General features: G+C 37.2%; 1 protein-coding gene and 1 long non-coding RNA gene across 2 annotated transcripts; both read right to left on the reverse strand.

Annotated features, from left to right (window-relative positions):
- Positions 1-6,096: 6,096 nt before the first annotated feature.
- LOC146452150 (uncharacterized) lies at positions 6,097-7,957 on the reverse strand. The gene is made up of 2 exons (XR_014859821.1): positions 7,712-7,957; positions 6,097-6,803 (listed from the first exon to the last, which is right to left on the reverse strand). It is a non-coding gene; the product is annotated as an uncharacterized LOC146452150 (long non-coding RNA).
- A 9,677-nt stretch (positions 7,958-17,634) lies between these two features.
- On the reverse strand, positions 17,635-18,452 carry LOC146452151 (uncharacterized). Its single transcript, XM_085098174.1, has one exon. The coding sequence runs from the start codon at positions 18,450-18,452 to the stop codon at positions 17,799-17,801; it is 654 nt and encodes a 217-aa protein (XP_084954300.1). The 3' UTR covers positions 17,635-17,798.
- Between the last annotated feature and the right edge of the window lie 48 nt (positions 18,453-18,500).

An 18,500-nucleotide genomic window follows, 5' to 3' on the forward strand; every position in this document is an offset into this window, starting at 1 on the left:
TACTAATCTGTTTTGCTCAGGTAAAGACATAAATGAACTCGAGTGTAATGTAAATGCGGAATTAGTTAATGTTCAAGAACGGTTAACACTAAATCAACTTACACTCAACATAAAAAATTCAATTACATAATATTTAGAACAGCAAAGAAACAGTTAAAAAAATCACTGACTCTCAAGCTTGATAATAAGGAGATCCAGAGAGTAGATAAAACTAAATTCTTAGGAATTATAATTGACCAGCACTTAACATGGAAGAATCATATTGATTATATCACTAAGAAGATAATAGAAGGAACCGGTATGCTATGTAGGATTCGCTTCTATGTCAGTCAAGTACTCTTGAAAATATTATACAATAGTTTGATTTACCCTTACCTGCATTACGGAAATACCGTTTGGGCAAACAATTACCCCACAAGGCTAATGAAATTGTTCAAATTACAAAAAGAAGCACTACGTATCATAACATTCTCTCCATATACCGCACCATCTCTTCCTCTTTTTATAAAGATGGGTCTCTTAAATATTTACCAAATTAATGACCTACTAATCGGATCTTTCATATTTAGTCTTATCAGTAAATCGTTACCCACCTATTTCAGTGACGTCTGCATTGAAAACACGCAAGTCCATGATTATAATACCAGGAGTTCAAAACATCTACATAAGTGTTTTAACCGAACTAACTATGGAAAATACTCTTTAAGAAGTAAGATAGTTGATACATGGAACAAAACTCCTCTAGAAATAAAACGATCTCTTTCTATACATGTTTTCAAAAAGAAAATGAAGCAATTCCTTCTCTTTCAATGATTATGATATAGGCGTTAACTTACATAATTTTACTTGCACCTTTTATTATTACTGTTATTTGTACACCAAACCTGATATCCTGATTAATTTAGCTGAAAAATGTAATTTGAATCAAAGGGGGACTACTTTGTAAAAGCCCGTAAGGGTTTCTTTAGTCTTCCTCCCGACTTCAATGTAAATTGCACTATGTACTTCTTATGTTACTTATAATTATGGGAAATAAACATTCATTCATTCATTCAATTTTTGCCCCTCATTCCACGCGCAAATCGTCGACATGAAGATTTTCGAAAACGCGCCCAATATTTCGTGCGGACCCATATCCAAACAATGTATAAAACCCTGATAACGCACAGAGGAGGTCAAAACGTGGTGAGAACGTCAGTAACGCTACTCGCCTAGGGCTTGTAGCGTACTTCTTTGTTCACACCACGTTTTGACGCCATCTGTGCGTTATCAGAGTATACACGCACGGCTAAATAGAATCTATTTGTTAAACTTTAAACCTACAAATAAAAAAAATACTTTTGCAACAAATTACTTTTATGACCGTCTTCAACGGCTACTGGTAAAAAAAAAGCCATGCAACAAAAGTTCTAATCGACTTGTTAGAGCCAAATCGTTTATTTCCTATAATGATATCAAGCTGATTGAATTATCGGTAAAACTTGCTACTTTACGTTCGAGAAATCAGTCAACAACAATAGGTGGCTTAACTCGACGAACAGCAGAACTGCTTAACTGTGTCTTTTAATACTTGTCTGACTTCCGTTATCTTCCAGCAGTAAAAGAATTGGGTTTAGAGACGAGTTTAAGTAAAGAAGAGTAGCTGTAGATGCCCCAAACGAGGGTCCCCAATAGGGTTCTCCAATCCCGCCATCCCGGACAAAATTTTCCCGCAATCCCGTAATCCCGGCCGCTGTTTTAGCCCAATCCCGATCCCGGTCAGGTCATAATTTTTTTCAAGCCCCTTACCTCGACGAAAAAAGGCATTTTCGGTTGGATGTAAATTCCAACTGCAAATCTGAGCACTGATCTTTGCACTAGTCTTCGGTCACCGGGAAATTATCTGTAAGATTATTTATTCTATTTCTCTCCACCAACATCGTTCATTTTAACAAAGTTTCCCGCGAATCACGTCAGTGTATAATTCAGTTAACAATTTCTTTTTAGAGCTTGTCCTTTTCCTTTTTTTTTTCTTTTTTCTCTCAATTGGATGGTGAGGGCTGCCTTTCTTATCACGCTGATCCTTGGAAAACTTTTCAGTCAGGGATTAAATGGCCATCAAAGCCTGAAGAGCATTGCTACTCACGTACCACAACGTGTGATTGCAACAGTTATTTGAAAATTAAGGTGACAGGCCAAACACAACTCCCACTGGCCTTAGACTTCTAGATTAAGTGCTTTCCTGGGTACGTTTCTGAGAGATTTTCCTTTTTGATCAAAATGTGGTGAGATCTCTGTGTTGACCTTTTGATTTTAATCATAACGGAAACTACTCAAATTTACCGAATGGAGGTTTTCTTATCATTCGGAGCCGTTTGAATTAGTTCCTTTATGCCGTTGCGTGCGCTAACTCTGTGGCATTTGTTTAGGTTTATCGGCTTAAGTTAACTGCAAGGTCTCAGCGAGCACTGAAGAAATTTTATCTGTAACGACATAGGACCCTTATATTTCTTTTCTCGTCCAGGACGGTGACAGCGGTGGGCTCCTGTTTATGACAATTTATTTACTGTTCAACCACCAACCTCGTTCCCGGCTTTAGAGGACCCTAAGAAAGAGTTTGTTCAACCTTTTGTAAAGAACGAGATGTTAACCAGTAATCTCGTACCCGGATCTCCCACGGTCAGGCGGAGGGGAGATCTGGTAAAGTTCGATTTGAGGCCCGGAATACGGGCCTGCCCATCATCCTTTGTCCACCGTGCTGAATGGCCGCCGGCTCGTAAACTGTGATCATTCCTGGTGAGGTTTTCGCTTTCGAGGGTGCTCTTCGGAACGTTCTTCGGTCGAGAGGACAACAAAACTTGAAACTTAAACCAAAACGAAAAAGGTAACAGGAGAGATTGCAATCAACAAGCGCGGTAAATCACATTTTTACTAAGATTAGTTCCTACCCATTGTGACCATCTAGACCATCTTTGTAATGAAAACTGTTCCAAGAACAAATCCATCGTAATTGTGCTTTCTCCACTCAAGATCAACGTGCTTATCGACGATCAATTAAAAAGACTTAAGTCAACCGGAGTAGGCTGTACCAGTTTTCGCCTTAGATGGTAACTGTATTGAAGATACTGTAATTTACAGGCAGGGAAATGTCACATAATTTTTGTGCACCCCAAGGTAAAGGTAGCAACAGACAGTGCAGAGAGTTTTTGTTGTCGAAACTTTATCAGAAAAATTTTGTGGTCGTTGTTGTAGATGAGGCACAATAGAGTTACTGATTGGCATCTTGGTGTTAAATTTCGCATTGGAAAGTCAAATGGTTCATGTCATATTTTCATTTGCAAAGTTTCAGAAATTGTGGTCTACCAGTGATACGTAAAAATTATTTCTTCTCTTTGTAGTCTTTCAGCTGATTTGGTCACACAAATTCTCCTTCTTCCATAAGTTAATGGTTTAAATTTCCAAACCAAATGGATTGTGTAAATGCGGCAGGTTTCTTTTACAGGCCAAAGGACACAACTCAAGGTCACTGTAATAACATAATTTTATATGAACCAGCTAAACAGGGCCTCCTCCTACCTACAACAACTGTCCACTCCTATAACACCAGAAATTCCGCCAAGCTTAATTTCCACCGACCACAAGTTAACTAACATAGGCAAATTTACTTTTAAGTACTCCGCTTCTGTCATATGGGAAACTGTCCCCATGGCATTGAAAAAAACAAAAACTTTTAACAGGTTTAAGAAACTTTATAAGGCCCACCTGTTCTCTTGTCAATCAAATAATATATGTTCTGTTTAATGATCAAATATGATAGTATGTAACTATCTAATAATAATAATAGAGTTAAAAATAATAATAATAATAATAATAATAATAATAATAATAATAATAATAATGTCTGCTTATATTTTGATCTTTGTTGTCGCTGCTGTTGCTGCTGATGATGTGTTGTCCTTTTCCTTTCTTTTTGTTTGTTGTTGTTGTTGTTTGTTTGTTTGTATGTTGTTTTTTTGCTTTTTTTTGTTTTTATTTATTTATTGTTTTGTTCTTCTTTTATTAAGCTTGTCCTGTTTAGATTTCTTGCTCGGTTCAGTATATCTCGAACATACCTTAATTTACACAAATGTAATTCTCTCTTGTACATCCTAGGCTCTACAAACATTTCCTACATTTTCTAATATCTCAATAAAGCTCAGTGTCATTTCGTTGTTTACTTAAAAGTAGGTGGTGGTCAGCTAGAAAGCCTTTGCTACTTTGACCACCACACACATTTTATAATTTGTACTGTATTTATTTTTATCTTGTAATCATTTGTTGTAATACTTTTCTTTCTATGTTAATGTTGTGTAAATAGTGTGAAATAAATGAACCATGAACCATCCTAGCCCTAACACCATGCTACTGTCTTGGTTATATACCAGCAAACCAGAAAGACCTGTCCGTGTAAATGGTAGGCGCCCAATTACGTCCAACATTAAAATACCGAGTACACCCTTGCTGTTTTAAAGGGGGTTTTTTTTCTCAAAAATGGAAGTTTGAATTTCTTTTGGGAAATGGAGGTACCACATCTGGATTTGGGATCTGAAGAATGTTTGGTTACTTGCAACATGTGAGCAAGTCCCTATGAGTTTCCCATTAGAGTTTTATTTGGTAGTGATGAGCTTTCCATTTCAGTGGTTCTTGATTCACCTTTATCACATAACACTTGAAACATTTTCACCTGAAATTTATGTTAAGTTTAGGGGACATGCCCCCGTGACTGCTTCTTTGATGACAAGTTAATAAAGGTTATAATTTTACACATAGGAGTCCACAGACTTGAAAATTAGAACCACATAATACACAAGTCTAATAATATTTGACTCTTGATATGAAGAACAAAGGTCATTATCTGCATTTGATTTGCAAGGCACAATGAGCTGCTTAAATAATCATTGTTGTACTGAGCATTGCATTATTTGTACATGCATAGAGGATGATACACTAAGAATAATACAAGGTTCTTTATGTCCAAAGCAGCTATCTTGGTGCTTGGACACTCACCTCTGATGGGATCCTTGATTTCAGCAAAAAAAAAATAATAACAATAATAATAGGAAGGTGTGACGGTCTTTTGGGCTCATAAAAGTAGCAAATGGCAGATAAATAGAAAACAAATAAAAAAAAATTTCCACTATTTGTTTTCCTGTGCATGTCTGTGTGTTCTAATGAACTGTCACCCATTTCTGCAGCAAAACAACAGCTTTCACAGTAAGCTGATCTTCAGTAACCATGAATTCCTAAGTATTCCTTAACCATGGCCTTCCATAGCCAGGAAACAACATTTAATCAAACTGTCAGACACAAACCCACTGCAGAGAAGTGGTGGGGAAAAGAAACTTTGAAAACAGTGTCTGTCTTGGATGAAAATTCCTTGTTGATGCCAATTCCTTGAGCAAAAAAAAATTTCTTGTATTGATATTTGCACCCATGTAAGGTCCTAACTTTTCTTAATATTAAGACCAGCAACACAAAATTATGTTCAAGGACTTTTTACACAAGTACACAAAAAATATCAGAACAGTGAACCTTGAACCTTTAATCCCCAGTAGTGATCAGTATCAAAATTTCTCCTAATATTTATCAATACACAATCAAGGAGAGGTCATGAGATCACCAGTGGTGAAATTTCTTGATATTTCAACAGCCTCCCTATAATGCTACTATGAAAAATGGACATGTAGAGACCAGTAAGGAGAAACTGTATGTTGACACTGAGGCTTAAAGGTTAAAAGCTAATAAATACAGAGCCATATTGTTGGTGATTATCGCAGCTTCTTTTATGCTTCGTCCTTCCACCACCCCATGCGTCAAAAAGGGCTTAGTTACTTGAGAATCCCTTTTTATTCAGCCTTCTCATTATCCATTTTCTGGTAATTATATTGTCTTATTCTAATGGAAAGAATCACAACATCCCAGTGAATGACTACAGTTTTTTCTTAATTAATTGCATCTTTGTTCAGGGGGCACAACTTCAGAGTACAGCAAACGAGGAACACTTTCCTCAGTATTCCCTACAGCGAAGATTGTTGTCATGACAACAACAGCAACAGAAAAACAACCAAACTACAATCATACAAAGTTTGAATATGAAAGATTTATGGAGTACTACAAAGGCCCTCCTATCTTAACACAAAGTAATGTTGACCAGTTTGATTAAATATTTTCGCCCATAGCAGATGAACTTATCACCACCAATGTCAAAAATTAAGCCTGTCAGCCTATTATTTACTCATCATTAGTACTGTGTGGATTTGGGGGTGCCTTTTTGGGTGGAAAGCTTGGGGATCACCAGTTCTACCTTACTCCCCAAATTCCTCAAAATGCACTTTTGGCTCAGTCTCATTCTCTACAGACTGACAATGAATATTATTTGCCACAATCTTTGGGAATGGGGTTTGATTCTCATTGTGTTGGAAGGATAATAATTTATTCATTTTGGTCTTCCGCAAACTATGAAAAGTTTTTTCCAAGAAAGTGGAAGAGATGGGAAGCCTGCTACATCAAAACTTTACTTTAACAACAATCATATTGGTGCAAATATTGAAGAAATGCAACCCACCATGACAGATTAGTGTAAATACCCCAGAAATCTGTGCAGGGGAAAATGTTTGCTTATAACCACTTTGGTTTTGGCTTTTGTGTGAGAAATGCAGCTGTTGTGATATCTGTTGTCCGAAATGACTGTCATTGCTCTTAATTATGTGTTGAGCTGTGTCCAGCTGTTTTAGCCCTTGAAGATATTCACATCACTGATAGGAACTTTAGGAACTTGCTTCTCCCTAGAAATCAGGTGGAAGAAATTAAGGCAGAGTTAACAAGAAATAAAGGAGAAACTGAGGCCAGTGATAACTATTTGTATCAGAGAATGTGCTAAGGATTAACAATGGAAGTAGTAAATGAAGTGTGTTTAGTACTTCAAGGACTCCATACTAATGATAAAATAATGGAGAAATTCCCCCATCTTGAAGAAAAGAACAATGGCAAAAAAATTCTAAAAACTATAAGTGATGTCAAATCCAAAGAGGCATGTCCTCCTTTTAAAACTACTTCTTTTCTAAAGCCTATCACAAGCATAGACCTGCATAACATTAGGTGGTGCAGACATGTAAACCAATGTCCCCATTTTTATTTTAGAGGAAGGCTAGTTTTATATTTTGGATCCAAATTTTTTTTAACTCAGCAGGTGGGAGAGAGGGGATAAAATTAAACTAACTACACTTACATAAAGAGCCCTAATCGGTTCAGACAAGGTGTTCTCTGTTGTAGTACGGGTTTCATTACTATTATTTTGGCGGTCATAAGTCGGACATTTTTCATTTCTCTTAGCTGAGGGGTGGGAGGGATATTGATCTCACCAATATAATAATATTGTGTGGACACTCTATCAATTTCTCAAAAGTCCTATGAGAGATGTTGTATGGATCTTGAAGGAATAAGCACACTGGTCTGAAAGGACTAATATTATATTATGAAGTCTCTTACTCAAAGTCCAGTTCAATTTATAGAAGGAAAATAGTCTTTTAGCAGAAGACAAAAACTGAAAATATGCTAGCAAATGCGGCGCGCGTGTTCAGGAACTCAAGGTAAAGTATTTTGGGGAAATTAATTTGCGTTTACTAAATAAATAATCATTTAAAAAAAAATCATTTTTTGTCAAGAAATACCAAAACAAAAATATATGACCTACCTCCATTTTATCCCCAAAAGTAAGCAAGCTTATATCCATCGTGTTGGAAACTTGTGTAATTTGGCAAGGCCGTTTGAACGTTTATACTGCAAACTCTTTTCGGCTAAAGTCGCTGTTGTCTTCCGAAAAAACAATTTCTCACTGTTCTCTCCCCACGCAAAGGGCATGTATGTATTTAAACGTCGCATGACAATCTTAATCGGAGCGAAACCTTTTCCGTGTTTTTGTTTCTTCCCCGAACTGAGCGAAAACCAAACACAGAAGGAAAGAGCCAATCACAGAGCATATTAGAATGAGGCATTCTTAATTCTGGTAACCAACCAGAAATGGCGTTGTATCGAACTTTACCAGATCTCACATTTCGACATTCCCGAACCGACGACTGAGATCGGGGTACGAGATTAGTTAACCAGTATGTTTGTAAAAATCATCTCTCTCCTTAGGTGAATTTCAGGCATCCTGACAGTGACGACTAGATTTTCATTGTACATTCTTGACACCGGACTTCCCGGATCTCGTTTCTTTAGGGTTACATTTCCCGCATCCCGCTTCGTAAAATCGTCAAATCCCGCTTCCCGTCCCTAATTCTAATCCCGAATATCGTCGCTCTTTTCCGTTAAAATCCCGAATCCCGACCTTAAAAAAAGCCAAATCCCAGATCCCGAAAAACCTATTGGGGACCCTCCCAAACATTTCTGCACTCACACCCCTCCATCCTTCAACCGTTCTGATGATAGTAGAAATAATAAACGGAACATAGCATACAACCATTGCAAGTTGCACCCACGCTATGCTATAGACAGTCTTCTTGTACTGCGTTATGATTAAATGATTGCGTTGTCTGTTGGGTTAAGTCCGAGCAACAACCGTGGACGATAATCCTGCTGGTATACGTTGGATCAAGTGTTGATCTGATCGGCTTAACAAAGACAAATGATACAAGAAGCAGAGACCGATACAACGTAGAAATACGGTTTAAAGGTTACTATATTTCGGCTGGCCAAACCAGCCTTCTTCAGGTATAATGAAAATTTACATTGGGATATACGCTTTTATAGCTGACAAATATTTGCGCAATAGCGGAACTACGTTAAACTAAATTGATTGACAGTATAAAATATGAAGCAAATGAAATAATAATAACAAAAAATAAAAAAGAATAAAAAGAATAAAGCTAGTACATTTCTTCGCGAATATTAAGGCCATGTGGAGAAAGTGTTCTGCCTTTTGAGATTAAAAATGCTTCCCTGGCCTTACGTATTGCGTCTCGGTTAGAGTAGACTTTTTCGATGGGGATTAATTGCATGTCGTTAGCGGTGTGGTTAGGAGCGGTGAGGAAGTGTTCTGCGGCTGTGGTGGGTTTAGATTTAGTGTTAGGGTTATCTATGGTGCGGCGGCATTTACAAGTGCTAGACTTACAATGTGAAAAGGAAACTTTATAATTACCTTGAGTACGGCGTAAAAGGCCAGCGTACAAATAACAGCACTTTGCCATGAGCCATGATAAATGCCGTTCCGTTCGTTGTCTCTCGTCTCATCGAGGCCATACGTTTAGCTCATCAGCTTTTCCATCAAACAGCATGACATTTTCCTGCATTTTTTCGAATGGAGTCAACACCAAAATGGAGCCGAATAAACCACTGAAACCAGCCCAGCTTGCCAACGACGAAAAGATAATTTTGAACCACGCAATCCCAACCTGTCAAGAGCTCGAGTCCGGTTGTACGTCATGGCGCGCATGTGATCTATGTAGAGTCACGTAATTTGCACACAAACTCTTCAAATTGTCTCAAAAAAGATATTTTGGACCACCAGTTATTTCATTTTACTAGGTCTAGTGCTTTTTACCAGTAAGACACGGCTATGGCCCTTTTATTTCAAAACTAAGGGGGAAAACAAAATGTCACAGAACCTTGTGTGACTCAAATACTGATACAAAGAACTCCCTGTTAACGTTACATTGTGTTCATTTTTGGCGGTCAGATCGTTGCTATTACAAAGGCCATTCATTTACTTTTGTAGCGTGGTCGTTACTTTTTGACCCGCATTCTCATCAACTCAAGTAATACAATTTGGAGTTTCCAATAGCATGGAATTCAACGAAAAATTGAAAGCGAAAGACAGAGATTATTTGAATTTAGACGGCCAGACTGATGAGGAAAAGACCTTCATACTCCTTAAGTTGATACACTTTTTGGAGGGGATAACCTCCTCTGTGCCTCTTGTACTGACAAAAAAGTTTGGAAAGGAGCATGGGCAGTGAATGGAACCGTCATGTACGTGCTGGGATGGACAATAGCATACCGATAGACTAGTGATAGCAGCGTTCAAGATTCAAGTCCGTTACGAACGGAAGAAATGGCTGTTTCTTCTGGTATGTATAACTTTTTAAGTTGAAAAGAGTAGTCAGTTGTGTTTGCTATACTTTAAACAGCCTCAAATAGATTCAAAATACTTGGATGTATATATAGACTCGGCCTAGTTCTGTATCGCTGGGCATTTAGCAGTTTTGTGCCTGTTATTCCTTCGTTCATGTTATATTCAACTTTGGAATAAAGCTTTTAATACGTTCTTTCTCTTTTTCTTTCTTTACGGAATGGAGGGAAATACGTTCCAGTGCACTAACATGCAGAGAAGGTGGGTAAATAAGACACCCGCTGTTGTCATCCGTCAAAGACAAGTCTGAATGGAAGAAAATGTTTTAACTGATGTAGATAGTTTAGAGCAGCTGTTTAGAGGTCAGAGAAAATAAGTTGACATTCTCAGTAAAAATGACACGTCTCCTTTGTTCAGAATTTACGTTTATAAATTAAGACACTGTACATTTATCTCATAGTAGAATAGGCCATCACCAAACAGTGTCCCCTATAAATGTCATCCATAATTCTCCTTCGATGAGATCACTACTCAGGTTAAATAGTGTGACAAGTAACCTTGCAACTTTGTTAACGGATAGCACTGACCTCACTTTTTATCGTAAGCACAAGTCATTTAAGAGAGATTTGATGTTTCGCTTAAGGCAATTGTCCTATCTTCGGAGTTGCAGCGTTTTGTTTTTAATTTTTACAGTAGATTTTCTGTGGATTTAGTTGAACCAAGGGTCCGAATTTCGGACCCCTGGAATTAGAGTGAGTTATTTTTAAAAACGCATTTTCTGCGGATTTAGTTGAACCAAGGGTCCGAATTTCGGACCCCTGGAATTAAAGTGAATTATTTTTAAAAACGCATTTTCTGCGGATTTAGTTGAACCAAGGGTCCGAATTTCGGACCCCTGGAATTAGAGTGAGTTATTTTTAAAAACGCATTTTCTGCGGATTTAGTTGAACCAAGGGTCCGAATTTCGGACCCCCTGGAATTAAAGTGAATTATTTCTAAAAATTGCATTTTCTGCGGATTTAGTTGAACTAAGGGTCCGAATTTCGGACCCCTTGATTTAGACAAATAAGACTTAAGATTACTTAAATGGCTAATTTATGAGGACAAAAATCACTCCGCTAAAAAGAAGTTTTCTTGATGTGTTAACTTTTTACTCCGTCAAAATCGACAAAAACTTAATCTTAAAAATTCATCTCCACACAAATAGCATAAAAATGACGCTTTCTTTGGAAATTTGAAATTTTGGAAAACGTTTCCATTATGCTACACATTTCCTTTACATTAATATTTTAATACTTAATACTTGTCTTGCTTTTGTTAAATAATGACTTAAATTAACAAATTTTATTTTGTCTTTTGTATATAACTCGCTCTTCCTGTCACAAGAGCATAAATTTATGTGACCATCTGTTTTTCACTGCTTATTTTTTCATGACCCTCCACCTTCCCCCCCCCCCCCCCCCCTGCTCCCTGCTAATAGGGAGCTGAAGCACAGACATTCCTGAGCCATGTATAGCAACCAGAACTCAAATGTTTTCTCTTTTGGTGTGGTTTTAAAAAAATAGTAATTTGAATATAAATAATATTAATATGGTAGCCATTTTGGAAGAAGGTTTATGGTTCATTGTCTGCAGTACATTAATAATTTTATTTTTATGTTCATTTGAAAAAGAGTGCCAGAATCTTGTTTCACCAATAAATTTGTTGTTGTACAAATGAAATTGAATCTACATTTTCTAAGAATAAACACTGATCAAGAAGAACAACCTTGAGAAAAAAATCAAAGGTGGTTCACAACAGTCTCAACTTTACTACATTTTGGTAGCATGCATTTGGCCAACTCTCACTGCACCAAAAGTGAAAGTAACAAGAACTGTTACCACAGCAACAGTGTATCAAACTCATCAAGACTTGCTTGGGGGTTTGCCCTTAGACATGCAGGACAAAGGATGTCTGTTGTTAGGTTGATTTGACCCTTCATTAGCATAAGCAAAAAAAATTCAATTAATTCCTGAATCACAAACATTAACTCCCAAGAATATTGTTTTCAATGTATATTTGCAAAATTCCTACTTTCCCTCCCCTCATTTGCCTAGGTGGATGCTTGTTACCAGAAAGCATGCCTTAATAAATTTTCATTTATAAAGCTAGTCATTTCTTCAGTGCGTTAAAGCATCCAGTGCAGTGGTGTTTAACCTGATGTGAGCCACCTTAAAAAAAATATATGTACACAGAAAAGACTGTTAATACTATTACATTGTTCAGGATGGTGCAAGGGAAGAAAACAAATCATTGCAAATTGTTGTTGCCTTGCAAATTTATTTGTTTATTGATTACTGTACTTATTCAAATCTGGATACAATGATGTCCATGCAGCACCAGCACTCTCCAGGCTTGGTAAGTCGCTCAAGGGAGCAATTTGAACATTTGCACCTGAGAAAATATTGAACCAAGAGGAACCTTAGCATCAATTACAAGGGAACGATCAGCTTAAATTCAAGCCATTTTACAGAGCTTTTTACTACAATTTATATTCTTTTTCCATGGTAAAAAAGCGCAAAAACAGTAAGCTTACTCGGAACCGAAATTTAACTGTGCACTCTAATTTAACACCAAGGCAAACTTTCGAAAGCCTAAACTTGACCTAAACTTGACTTCGATTTCAATTCAACTGAGTCTCCGGTAGCCTCCCTCCGGGGAATGAACTGGCTAGTAGTCAAGAGAAATTGTTGCGGATTCTCAGGCACTACACTTTTAAAGCTTGCCTGTTTTGTTAATACAGCAAATAACACATCTAAATATCAATCTCTATCTCTAATATCTTACCCGAGAGATGAACGACTCAGCAAAGTCTGCTCCTCCTTCTCTTGTAGCAAAAGAGCTAGCTGCTGAACTTATTCGGCTGCCTCTTCTTCAGACGGAACTAGCTCTACAGAGTCATGACTTCTTCATTTCCTTTGCCTATATCATGCGAAGACGATCCAGGAGAGCTTTCTGTGGTCAAAACAGCTCTGAAATTCGTCGCCAGAAGGAGAACTACGTCACGACAAAAACACAATAGGTTTGAATAAAAATACCGCAACTCCAATCACTGGAACATAAATTCATAATGGCGGACTCGAAAACACCACTTTTCAAGGCTCAATATTTTCAATTTACGGGGCCCAAACTTCATTTCAGTGACCAAGACAGGTACAGCCACATCGGATAAGCTGTAAAGAACGTATTTTTGTTTCATACGTGACATGAAGTTTTGATCGTAGTAGCACTTTAAGCACACCCTTACCTACCTCTTTTCTACGGACTCTTCGAGCTTCGCACGGTTCAATCAGTTTCTGCTGCACGTTTTGCTCCACCACTTTTTCATGCAAATCTTCTGCTCAAAAATTTCCTGTATCAAACTTGACAATATCCTCTATTTCATCAGGAATAAAATCTGTGTATGATTTGGGTTCTAAGATTTCTTGGCAGAAGCAATTTTGAGTCACCAAAACCTCTTCATCGCTGCTGCTCTCGTATATCATTGTAACACCCGCAACAACACGCAACTCAATTATCTATTGTCACAAACATTACTTAGCTTTTTAAATCTGTGATATCGAGCCCTGGTAAACAACACCCAAAACAAATTACCAAACAATAAAAAAAAAACCGAACCAAGAAAACAGAAAGCTAAGTCCCATATTTTACGCATATTAGTACAGCAAAAAATGTTGCACAACGGAATGCTGTTATTAAATTGTTAATCTCCAATGCAAATGTGTTTTTGACTGCAAAATAATTATGTCGTTGTTTAAATACCCTAGTGACGCACATTACATACTAGTACTAAAAAACTTGTTCCACAAGGCAACGTTGTTTTTCCAAACTTTAATGTTTTCAAACATATTGTTTCTCAAAAGCTGTTTCTGGAACAACAGATCTTCCCTCATGAGCGAAAAGTCACAAAATAGGTCGGATGAAAACCGAGAACGTCGATATTAAGCCAATTCATGAATTTGGCTTAATACCTCCGCTCCCGGTTTTCATCTCTTACTTAGTGGACCACTGTATGTGACAGTGGCTCCCTTTGTTACTACGCATACGTTCTGCGCATTTCGGATTAGAACAAAAACTCGGGTACGAAGGTTTTCTTTGCATGGATTATGTGTGGGAAAAGGATATCTTAGCAAAGGCTGTTGGAATTCAGAGAGAACATTTTGGGGAACCACTCATATTTTAGACATCTTGGGGAAAACTTCCATACATTGTTATGCATTTTGAAGGTTTTTATCAATCTTGCTCTAGAGATTTTTTATCATTATTATTGACAATATCTATATTACCCTTACAATACGTACAAATAATACTTACAATACAGTAGAATACAACGAAAGAAATAAAACAAGAATACAGTTACATTCACTACTATGGCTTGCTTATATCCGTTATATCTTACAATGTACAAAGAAAAGTAATATACAGCTCAAGGTTACAAACCTCTTGTCAATTAAAGGTTTCCATTTATTGTAACAACGTTCATTTGAATTAGTCCTTGTCGATATTTGTTTTTCGATTTCAGCCTTACTTATCACTATTGTTAGATAAGTACTAAAAGACAAAGGTTCTTCATTAATACTGCAACAATATATATTTATATAGTATTTCGCAATTAGTAGGAGGTGACTAGTTAAATTACAAAGGCGGTCGTTATCTATGATACCATATAAGATTTTTGCGGTTGACAATTCTAGTTTTATGGTAGTATGAGTCTCGTACAAAAAACGGAAGATCAATAATTTTGGAAATCAAACTAGATAATCGCGACCTTGTCCTTGCCAATGTCTGAATGACATTTCACAACAAATCAAGTTTTATCAAGTGGATTTTCAGATTGCAACTTGATAATTGGAGGGGATTTCAACTGCGCGCTAACGCCAAAAGACAGAAAAAAGTATGAAATCTTGATCTGGAGATGGTGGTTGGGCATGTTAAAAATAAAATCGAAAGATGCGAATATTTTCTGTTTGCCATGACTTAAAACTGATAACCAATGAACGGAGAAACACTTGTTCTTGAGTAATTCCAGAACCATTGTAGCATTGGTATGACTTCTTAGCTCTTCGGTTCAGTTTACAAGAGAAACTAGACACAGGGAAGACAACTTGTTACAGGTCTTCAGATACTAGGAAATGTGAGGGAGCGAGGAGCTTCGCTCTCCAGTCTCGTCGACTCTAATCCAGTTTTTTTTTATTTTTTTATCTAACCTAAGGAGGGTTGGCTAAGAAAACACATGAAGCAACTTTAACAAAATCCCCTTTAAACACGGATATTTGATCGCATGATTTAGAGCATGATCTTATTCGTATTTTTATGTCAGTCAACGTGTTTTTAATCACTTCTAATTATGTTTCCGCTTAATATATTCAGGCTAATTACAATGTGTATTTTATGCCATAATATGCTCGCCGCATTCTAATTATTTTAAGGGGCTTTCATGAAGAAAACCATCAAAAATAATACAGAAAGTGTTACGGCCTACATCACTTATTTACAATTGGGTTATATTTTGCAAGCAGATGCGTTGAAGTTTGACTTTAAACTTACAATTAAAAAAAGGTAAATAAATGAATGTAAATATATGAAACAGGATCTTTCTTCTATTTAAAAAAATTAATGTTGCAACAAATTATTTTTAAGAACATTTTTAACGGCTACTGGTGAAAACAATGCCATACAACAAAAGTTCTAATCGACTTGTGAGAGCTGCATTGTCCGTTTTCTATAATTATATCCAATGAATTATCGGTTAAACTTGCTATTTTACGTTCTAGACATCAGCCTGTAATGCGTACCTTAACTCGACGAACAGCAGAGATGTCTAACTGTGTCTTTTACTGCTTGTCTGACTTCTGTTATCTTCCAGCAGTAAAGAATTGGGTTTAGAGACGAATTTAAGTAAAGGAGAGTCGCTGCAGATGCCCAAAAGATATCTACACTCACACCCCTCGATCCTTTAATCATTATGATTATATTACAAATAATAAACGGAACATAACATACAACCATGGCGAGTTGCACCCATGCTATGCTGTAGACAGTCTTCTTGTACCGGGTTATGATTAAATGATTGCCTTGTCTGTTGGGTTGTCCTTGGTGAACATGTTCAACTTGAGTTTGATGTTGTTGTAGTCTGAGATATATCTTCGTGTAAAAGAAGACAGAAATGACCAAAGAAAGTGCAATGACGATAATAAATGCCATGAAGGAAATGGGAACGCTCCAAAAACAACTCAAAAGGCCAACCGAAATACCAGTAAGCTAAAAACATGTTATAGCTGTACGAACGCGCTTAAAACTTTCCAATTATCTGTATCTTACACCTATTTTTAAGGCAAGGAATCTGTCCACACTTATGGCGGTCGACGTGAAGACAGATACTCCACACAAAGCGAAACTTAAAGCACGTTGTATTTCTTTAACGTAGTGCGCAATGCTCGGGTTTATGGTAATCGCAGCGGCGTATACGTCCAGGAAAGTGATGACATAAATGGGTTGCACAATAAGACCGACGCAAAGATCAGTGACTGCCAGACATCGAAACAGTAGTTTTGTTGGAGGATGAACGGAAGACACTTTGTGAAGAACTTACAGGATCAGGGCATTACCCAGAGATGCAGTGAAGGAAAGAAAAATGTTCAAACCTGCAAAAAATACAGCGATGCTCTGAAAAACTGTGCTCTCTTAATTGTCTGACCCGTTTCCTTTCCTAGTAAAGTTCTCCATTTCTAGTAGTTTAACAAAGAGTCGGCGCCGATTGCAAGTGAAAATAAATCCCAATATTGTGTCCTGCGTTTACGAATATCTTGTACTTGTAACCAAGAGTTGTATTTTGCAAGACGTCAATGATGATCTGTAATAGTTGGGACTGCGAACTTTGCGACCCACAACTTAGTCGTCTATATATCTTTTGTTGCTATACCTTAGTCTTTAATCCTGATATTTATCTGGTGGAATAGATGCCAATTTTTTTTCGGTTTTCGATGACTTAAAATGACCAATTGTCAGAGAAACACCTGTTCTTGGAAACCGTTGAAGGAACTCCTTAATCATTTTAACATTTTGTATGACTTTTGGCACAGGGTAGACTCTGACCCAGTATTTGAATTTAACGTAAGGCGAGTCGCATTGAAATATACATGCAAGCATCGTTTAACGAAGAAGTCATTATACTCGCTGTAGATATTTGGTTATTTATATTAAAAAAAAAAACAGTTATATTATCACCTTTTTAAACGTGGCCAGAATGTGGTCAGAATGTGGCAAATAATACACAGTCAATAACGACGTTTTGTGGCATCAACTAGAGCCACAAAACGTCGTTATTGACTGTGTATTATTTGCCACAATTGGCCACATTCATATAAGTTTATCAACCAAACCAAAAACTGTATTCAAGACAAAACACCGAGCCAAATTATTTATATTTTCTTATACGAAATTTTAAAACATTCATGCTCATTTTGCGAAGGAATACGACATTTTAAAGTTCCTTTGTCTTTAGCTTTTAATTAAAAGGGATTTGCTGAAGCAAAGACATGCAAAAATTACAGAGAGATTTAAGGTTCGACGTTTCGGAGTCATCTTGACTCCATTATCAAGAGAAAAAATCAGTTTGTGAACGCGGATATTTAAATAGGCTAGAGCTGAAAATTAACACATTAATAGATGGTCAAACAAATACTTTAGCGCGAATTGAATCAGTTTGCACGTTCAGTTCTGGCTTCAGTTTGCGTATGAATAGCATCTCATGAATGAGGCAATCAAATTTGCTGGTGCATTTCGCAAGAACGTGAAACAGTTCTAAAAAACGCTGTGGTATCTGGTCATTATGTTGAAGATGGTAATGTTTGTAAATTGAAGACGACTTTCTTTTGTGTCCGTCTACGCGCTCATGCAGGTGCCCACGCGTATACCCCACATATCCTGCATCGCACAGGTTACATTTAAATTCGTATACTACGCATTGTTGGTTGACAATGGAGGGCTTGGCTTCTTGCACCTTAAGATCTTCATTGAGTTTTCGACTCACAAACACAGGTTGGATGGCAGTTCCTACTTTTAAACTTAATTTACGTAGTTGCTGTTTCACAATGTTCGCTGAACCCTGATCTTTAAACGGTAGGATGACTCTAACGGTGTTCGCTTTCTCTTGTGACGATGGATAGGGCTGCGGATCAGATACCTTAGTGTCGATAACCTTTTTGATGGCCGTGTCAATTAAGTGTTGTGGGTATTTAAGCTTACTGAACACTTCTCTGAGCCGGTCGCATTCTTCGTGGAAATGTGACCAATCAGAAGATAATCGGTAGGCCCGGTCTAGCATGGTGTTAATTAGGCTCCGTTTATAACGATCATCTACGTGGCTCTGGTA

This window comes from Pavona decussata, unplaced genomic scaffold, assembly GCF_977016875.1.
Source record: "Pavona decussata unplaced genomic scaffold, jaPavDecu1.1 SCAFFOLD_379, whole genome shotgun sequence".
In the NCBI taxonomy this organism is placed as follows: domain Eukaryota; kingdom Metazoa; phylum Cnidaria; class Anthozoa; order Scleractinia; family Agariciidae; genus Pavona; species Pavona decussata.

Coding starts and splice junctions, on each gene's coding strand:
- LOC146452151 (XM_085098174.1), bottom strand. CDS start 18,452: ATGCTAGACCGGGCCTACCGATTATCTTCTGATTGGTCACATTTCCAC.